The sequence below is a fragment of the Piliocolobus tephrosceles genome, chromosome 3, assembly GCF_002776525.5.
Source record: "Piliocolobus tephrosceles isolate RC106 chromosome 3, ASM277652v3, whole genome shotgun sequence".
Taxonomy (NCBI): Eukaryota; Metazoa; Chordata; class Mammalia; order Primates; family Cercopithecidae; genus Piliocolobus; species Piliocolobus tephrosceles.
In genome coordinates this window covers 136539735-136547931 of record NC_045436.1, presented here as the reverse complement: position 1 = coordinate 136547931, position 8197 = coordinate 136539735, and the positions used below count along the sequence as shown (strand labels likewise).

Below are 8197 nucleotides of genomic sequence, written 5' to 3'. Positions count from 1 at the left end.
TTCGAAAGTGGAGAGGGGATGGATCTTCGCAGGAGAAATGGAAATTTGCTCCTCACCAGAGGGTTTGCTGGAAATGAAGTCGCGGCAATTCTTAATCCAGTTTCCTGCGGTAGGAAACAGCGGGCAAGGGAAGTCCCAGTTCAAGTTCGGAGCGAAGTGGGCTCCTGCAAGGAGCCGCCCGGAGGCGTGGGACAAGTGGCAGGAGACCTGGCCGCGTCGCGCCGGGCGCTAGGGACGGACGCACTTCCCTACTTCCAGCAGCGGGTACGAGCCGCCCCAACTGCGCTGCCCTGCTCGATTCTTTGGGAAACACTTCGCGAGCTTTGTTTCAGACGCCGACCCATCTTTCTCAGTGGGTCTGCAGCTCCACCAATCCCGCCCGCCACTGGGCGGGGTTTCAGGGTCAAGGTGGACCAATTTTCCAGCTTCGCCTCTACACGCGCTCTCGGACCCCTGGGGGTGACTGACAGCAGCCGGACCCAACCCGCTGATCCGGAGCGTGGCCTCCGCCAGGGGCGTTACGAAGACAAGGCCCCAGGACCAATCGTATTGGCCCGTGGGGGGCGGGGCCTCGCTGCCAGCTCCAGACCGGCGCTATCAGCACTCCTTTTGTCAAATGAGAGACGCGGCGGGGCGGCCCCTCAGCCGCGGTTTAGCCAATGGAGAAGGCGAGATGGGCGGGCTGGGAGTGCCTGGCGGCGGGTCCTCAGCTCCCAGCCGCGGTGCAGTGAGCTGGTGGGGGGACCGCGAGGCGAGCGCGGAATCCTGGGCGGCGAGCGGGGTGTGAGCTGCCTGAAAATGCACTCGGATGCCGCCGCTGTCAGTGAGTAGCGGAGAGCCAGCCAGCGGGTCGGGGCCGGGCGGCTGCCAGCACTAGCCACTCGCCCCATGCCTCCGGTCCCGAAACGCGCCGGGAGCCCTTGCCCGGGAGCCACCCCTTCCCCTCCCGGGGTCGGGGCGGGCGGTGACGCTGCGGGCGGGCGGCGTGGGGCGGGGGCGGGCGTAGGGGGAAGGGGCCGGCCTGCGGGGAGGGGGGAGGTGGGGGGGACTGGCTCTGTTTCAGTGTTGGGGGAAGGGAGGGCTGGACTTGCGATGAAGGGCCGAGACCCGAGTGTCCGGGGTGCTTGGAGATGGAGGCGGCGTTGGGCTCTAGCGGGCAGGGCCGGGAGGGTGGCACCGGCGAGGGGAGGGAGGGAGCGAGCGAGCGAGCGGGGCACAGGGGTGAGGATTTCCAAAGGCCTGAGCGGTGCGGGCGGCTCAGTGAGAAAGGCGGGTGAGAGGGGGGCGCGGGGGCGGGGACAATTGAAAGAAGGGCTGGTTGGCGGGGGTGGGGGGAACAATGGGGTGGGGGAATGGGGGCAGCGACAGAGTGGGGCAGGAGGGCGGGCGTGGGGATGAGGGCTGATGTAACGGGAGAGCGAGGTGGTGGGAGGGACTGGGGTGTAATGGTAGTTGGGGAGTCCGACGAGGCGGGAGGGGCGTTGGAAGGGCGGTGGGTAGCGGAGAGTGGTGGGAGGGGAAGATATTGAGGTAATGGGATGGGGCAGGTATACAACGGTAGGGCGATTGGGAGGAAGAGGAGAAAAAGGTGGGGAGGATTTAGGGTGGCAGAGTGGGGGCAGGGGTACAGAATATGAAGTGGGGGTGAGGGGCTAGTCGGGGAGGAAGAGGAGGTGGGGCGGAGTTGGCCAGGAGGAGGACTGTCATGTCCAGATTCGGTCCGGAGCCGGGCTATGGGGGTGTCAGACTGTGATTAGGGGAGGTGCTTCCTCTCCCCGTCGAGGCAGGGTCCCTTGAGGGGGGATTTCAAGCTTCAGGGTGCGGAGAGAGGAGGGGGCGGGGCTGAGGTGGAGGGGGTGGGGCTGAGGTGGAGGGGACGAGATAAGTGCCCCAAGGTTGGAACTGGCCGCGGTTCCCCCGGGGCGGCGGGAAGCGAGGTCGGCGCTGGTGCGGGCTCCCGCTGTGGGACTAGGAGGCAGGGCAGGGGTGCGGGCTGCGGGTTTTCCGCCGCAGGAGCCGGAGGGGTCGGGCCCTGAAGGCCAGGTCCAGGGCTTGGCGCGGGGGAGATGTCGGGGTCCCTGGCAGTCCGTGGGTTTGGTAGTCTGTGACGCAGTTGTCTAATTTCTGGCTATTAGGTGTGGGGGTTGGTACCATGGAACCCGCTTCCCTGGAGGGATGGCTGGGCCCTAGGCCGCGCTCCACGCCCGGGGGGCGCTACTTCTCCCAGGCGTGCTGGGAGGGCGCTTGAGGGGTTTCCTTTCGGGTTTGTCTCCAGTCAACGGGTGTGAAGGGGAAAGGTGGTCCCGAGGAATTCTGGGACTTGTAGTCGCGGCCGCGCCGGACCGCGGTTGGGTTGGGTGCACGTGGGTAACTGTGGAAACGAGTCCCGGCCTGCAGCGCGCCCTCGGAGCCTTCCTGCTCGGCGAACTTGGGCTTTATTCCCCGGCCAGCCACTGCGCGCACTCGGGAGGCGATTGAGTTCCCAGAGACGAAGTGGCTCCCCAGCCGTTCTCACTTGAGAGAGGGAGAGCCCAAGCCAGGCGCAGCCCTCTGAGGCTTGGGTTCTTGATCCCCAAGTGAATTTCCCCCAGCATTTTGTTGGCCTCACTCGCGGAATAAATGCTTGGTCTTGAACCATCATACGCACAGGTTGTGGGAAAACATTCAAGAAGCAATACAATGTAAAGCAACCTTTAGAATGGTGTATTTAATTATGGCATCCAGTGTATGTAAGCACTGGGTTCAAACATTGCCTTACATAAATACGAGAACACAGTGGAGGTAGATGTAACCCTCGTAAAGATAATGTAGACTGTGTGTTGGTATTTCTTGGGGTGTTTGAAAAAATAACCCACTTGAAATGAATGATGGAGGTGGCTTAATGGAATTTAGGGTGGAAATACGAAAGTGAGCAAAGGTGATATGTGATGTCTTCAATTTTCGAAGAAACTTGGAAAGCAAATGAGAATAGAAGAAAACTGTAAGAAGTGGAGAACCGTAAGACTTTTTTTTTGTTTGTTTGCTTGCTTTGTTTTTAGCTGCAGGCTGCAATTCCTTCCCTCCTTAATATTAGAAACCTTCCTCTCCATAGGTAGACTCCCTAAACATCACATCCTTCACCAGTTCGCTTTACTGTTTACAGGGAAGGCACTCCAGAATCTGTAATGTAGAAGGCTAAGATTAATGCAGAGATGATAGATTTTTGTATGTAAAATATAAGGTATTATGAAACTATTGTCAACATGGTCATTAGAAGAATATTGTAATTTTTCTGATGATAAAAATATTACCAAGAAGTCCTAAGGTTTGTAAACCTTTTGGTGTGATTACAAATATACTGAACTTGGATACTTGATTGTTTGATGGTTCTTTTCATGATGAGTGAAAAATTGGGCAATGTGTGTGGTGTTCTTGTGGAGATCATGTATATCTATCTGTCGTATTTTACATAATCTTGTGGTGAAATATCCAGGAAACTCTTGGTAGTATATAAATATGTACAAAAATGTGCATTTAACTCTGGAATTTTTTCTTGCAGAGGGTAAAGTGATGGGTTGAAAAACATGCAGGAGCTATAATTGTCTTCAAAATGGTGTTTTTAAAGAAAATATGAAGCTAGTCGTAGCTTTCCCTTTTTCTTTTGTTCTGTTACATCCCAAAAAGCAGGTGCTTTTTATACACATACAGCCCACCTTCCTCTATTCCCCAAAGCCCTAGGCTCCTACACAGTATCACTGTACACTTTCTGCTCTGGTTTTTAGGTTCCTTTTTGATTTTTGGCCCTTGGGGAGGGCCTTTATTTTCTTGTGAACCTAGCTATTCATTTAAACAGATGGTTCTTACACGTTACCTAGAATTTTTGACTGTTTTATATTAAGAAGGATTTTTAGGTAATCTTGTCTGTAACATTGCCAGAAAAGAAGGCCTGCCTCATTTTCTCTATGTTGTTCTCTGTTCTTAACCTCTATGTACCCCTACTGACACTTAATCATATTTTTTCAAACTTTATCATTATCTCCTTTTCTGTTTTTATGTTAAGTTGCTCCCAGCAGCTCTTCTTGGCTTATTACCTTCTTCCTGGCTACATGTTTACATTATTATCTCAATCATCATCATCTGCTAATTATAACTAATAATATCTAATAACCCTTCTAACTCAGCAGTGTAAAGATCAACCTGTGAGAAACTGACCTCATCATGATCTCTTGTTGTATCAGTTAGGATGCCTTTGCCAATACAATGCTCAAATTAATGGCTTAAATAATAGGGCTTATTGTTGTTCAGTGGCAAGAAACCTAGAAGTAGTTGGTTCTAAAGCTGGTGCAATGGCTTAATAATGTCATTAATGATCTAGGCTCTTTGCATCTTTTTCTTCTTCTAATTGTTTTAGCTTTTATTCCTCAGGCTCATTTGCCTCATGTCTGCAGTATGGTTGCTCTAGCACCACACATCATGCCTGAATTGGAAAGCAGGGGAGGTGCATATTTCCTTATAACTCCCTGTTAACGAAGAAGTCTTTTGCAGAAACTCACTTTGGAGAGTTCCATTTCAGTGTCACTGGATCGAACTGATCTCGTGCCACTGCTAGCTGTGAGGGAGGCTGAGGCAGTGAATGTCTGGCATTTTCCAGCATCTCTTGTAAGATATGGCCTTTCATAGGGTGGAAGAAGGGTGAGAAGAATGCGCTGGGTTGGCAGCTTGCAGATTATATCCCTGAACCAGCTACTTCGGCCAGCTGTCTCTGGCTTGGTCTCAACCTTTATGTTGATTTAATTTCTGCCTTACTCTAAAAAGAATGAGGGGTGACTTGCTAAATATAGATAAAATCCTATCAAGAGAAGGAAAATTTATATATAGACTTATAAGGTACACAGAAACACTTGCCATATGTTAGAAATATTTGGCACTGAGCTTCTTAATAGTCAAAACAAAGAAGAGAACAAAACTAACAAATTTTATTCATTTGGTAAATGAAACTACAGTAATTTTAATAACCCACACTGAAATCCTGGACATTTCTTATCCTCTTCCTCCCTGGTCAGTGGCAAGGAGAGATTGCATCTCTTCCCAGGCCCGGCCTCTCTTTCCCATACCTATTGCCATGGCCTTATGTCTGAGACAGCCTCTCTTACCGTGTTACAATAACCAGCAACACATTTTTCTTCCCTTTTTTTTTTTTTTCTTTTTAGAGGTGGGGTCTTGTTATGTTGCCTAGGCTGGACTCGAACTCTGGGCTCCAGGGGTCCTTCCACCTCAGTCTCTTGAGTTGCTGAGACTATAGGTGCACACCACTGTACCTGTCTCCAGCTGCCCCCAGTGCTGCTGTTTTAGAATTTTTCTTTACTGTGCTCCCTCTCTGGCAGACTCTCTCCTTCCATGGAATCTCTGAAGCAATGCTTCCTTCTGTTACTCAGTTTTGTGTTACATAACAATAACTGCTTGTTTACTTTTATTTACCTTCCCCAATTAGATTATTACCTTTTTGAGATCTGGGACCATGTCTTACCTAGTATCCACTTTAGCATCTAGCATGATGCCTTGCATAGGTCCCCAAATATGTATTGAATTTAACTTAAATGATCAACTATTGAATAACTTGTGCATTATCTAGGAAAAGTAATTCTTCTTGCTGCTGTTGTCTTTCATTATCTTTAGATTTTTCTTCAAGGAACACAAGCTTTCACCTATTCATTCTTTGCATTTTTTAGACAAAGTCAGTTGTATGCAAACTAATATTTCTTTTTCAAATATATGCAAATATCAGTTTTAGAGAACGTGGCATGGAGAAATTCTCAAGGAGAGAGTAAAATGCTGGTAATATGCTGAGGGAACAGAAGGAGCATTTGTGAATGTGCACACATCCATTTCTGGTCTCTCGTGTCAGCATCCTACCTGCAGAAGGTGAAGGCAGCATTAACAGGTCTGATGTTAAGGGGCCTAGAGTGTTTGTCCTTTTCCCTTCTTTTTATTTTATATCCATATTCTGGTCCTAAGGATTTATTTCTTAAGTTAACAATATAGTGAGATCGCTGAAAGTCTTTCTTCATTTAGACTATAAGTTGAAGTTCAGATTTACACAGTAAAATTTTCTTTGATGAATCATAAACGCTGGTAAGTTTTTATAGTTGGTCAACTTCAGTTTGTGTTAATTCTTCTCATAGCTTGCTTTTTTCTTTTGAAATTTACATTAAGAAAAGTAACTCTTGAGAAGTATTCTAAGCAGAACATGTATTTAAAAATGTGTTTTAAGAAGAAAAACACTGAAATACATTTTAAATAGAATTAGGTATTTTAACAATCATTGTATGACAGTTTTGGATGTAGCAAAGTATTTGCTACTTCAGGTTTGAATTGCTTTTAATCAGAAAATGCTGTTAATGAGTTATGTTCAATCTAGGAAGATAGGCTTGTCGCTTATAACTAATGTACTGAGTAAAGCACTAGATATAAAAAAGACCCCAGCCCTCTTCAAATAGCATTACCTGTGGTATCATTTATTCTAGTTCTGCCTTTGAGGATTTTTTTTCCTTGTGAAGTTTTTTGCTGGCATGTATCAGTAGATTTGCAGAGATGGGGAGTAATCCATTTGTATCTGTAATGGACACTGTCAGTCTTGTGGGGCCCTGACTCTTTGTCTGGTTGAAGAATTCTTACCCTAGCAGGCAGATCTTCTCAGACACACTCACCTGAGACTGTGAACCTGAGGCTGGAGACAAGGAAAGAAGAGTAGCCCATGTGACCATTTTCTGGAGGGATGCACAGTGGTGGCTGCCGTGCTGCTTCTAGAGGCAGGGTCTAGTTGTGGCTGCAATGATGATGCAGTCTGCTGTGTGCCCTTATAACCAGGGGGAGATTCTGCAAACTGTCTAATAGCACTCCCCCTTTTTTATAAATCCTTTTTTGTTTAAATTAGCTAGAATTAGTTTCTGATGCTCTCCACTAAGAATTCTAATACTTCAGCATCCAGACTTGTCACTGTTGCTGATCAGATATGTGGTTGAAGCCCTTGTGAAGAGCAGTGATGTGTTTTTTTCATCCTGGCTGCCTGTACATTCTGGTCAGAGGTGACCCAGAGGACTGGAGGAGGACACAGTCGATACCAGCTGTGGGTGTAGGAATTGTATTTGCTGGTGGTCAGGCAGGACTCCGAACCACACACTAGCCCAACCCACTGGGTCTCATCATGTGCCACTCTTTACTGCTGCTTTTTCCTAATTCTTTGTCTCCCAAAAGTTGGGATGCCTAGGAGCTAATACGTAACTCCTTGTGCATTTTTTTTTTTTTTTGGCTCTATGGGAATATTAGCTACAGAAATATGTGTGTGCGTGTGTGTGTGTTAGTGGAATGTTTATTTTGTTTAGCCAAAAATTACATCTCATGTACCAAATACCTTTTTAGTCAACGTTATTTAGGTATAATTTTATGTATTATAAAATTGTACTCATTTTAAGTGTTGTTTGGTGAATTTACTAAAGATATAGAACATTTCATTACCCCAAAAGTTCCCTTGGGCCCCCCTGTAGTCAGTGCTTCTCTCCCTGCCCCACTACCATAATTGTTGGCTTTTAACATATGGCATCTTAGGCCTCCTCCATGTTAGTTGATGAATTGTCACTTTGCTGTTCCTGAGGATATTACAGTATAATAAAGGCATGATAAATCTCTCATTTGTACTGAACTATGAAATCTAAAGGAAAACTATCAGTGCTGTATAAATTATCAATCTGATAAATAATACTTTGCCGCATGGAAGTGTCTTGAGTTAGATGACTTGTTCTGGTGAGCGGCTTTCCAGTGGATGGCTTTTCTGGCTTCTTTGTGGCCTGTAGACATGCAGGGCTCGGGTTTTCTCCATGGATGTGATGATGTCTTTTAATTGTTATTTGGGTCATGTTGGGAGGCAGGAAAGCCAAAATGGCTGGATTCAAATCCTTGCTCTGTCATCTCCTAGCTGAGGGACTGGAGGAGAGTTACCCAGCTGCTCTGTGTGGGCTTCAGAGCCCTCACACCTAAAAATTACCTGTTGAAGGCTGTGGAGTTGTTCAGTCACCAAGTGTTTATTGGGTACCTACTACGTACCTGCTCTTCATCTTTCAGGAAGTTTTCATTCTAGTGTAGGGGCCCTGCTCTTCATCTTTCATGGAGTTTTCATTCTGGTGTAGGGGAGGGGGCAGATAATAACAAGTAAATTGTGTAG

At 47.5% G+C, this 8197-nt stretch overlaps 1 protein-coding gene across 6 annotated transcripts in view; it reads left to right on the top strand.

Annotated features, from left to right (window-relative positions):
* The first annotated feature begins 606 nt into the window (after positions 1-606).
* DCUN1D4 (defective in cullin neddylation 1 domain containing 4) overlaps positions 607-8197 on the top strand; it is a 74090-nt gene continuing 66499 nt past the window's right edge. For all 6 annotated transcript variants that reach the window (XM_023183151.1, XM_023183149.1, XM_023183150.1 and 3 more), the window contains exon 1: positions 607-823. In XM_023183151.1, the coding sequence (XP_023038919.1) occupies positions 799-823 (25 nt within the window). In that variant the 5' untranslated portion in view covers positions 607-798. The remainder of the gene's footprint in view (positions 824-8197) is intronic.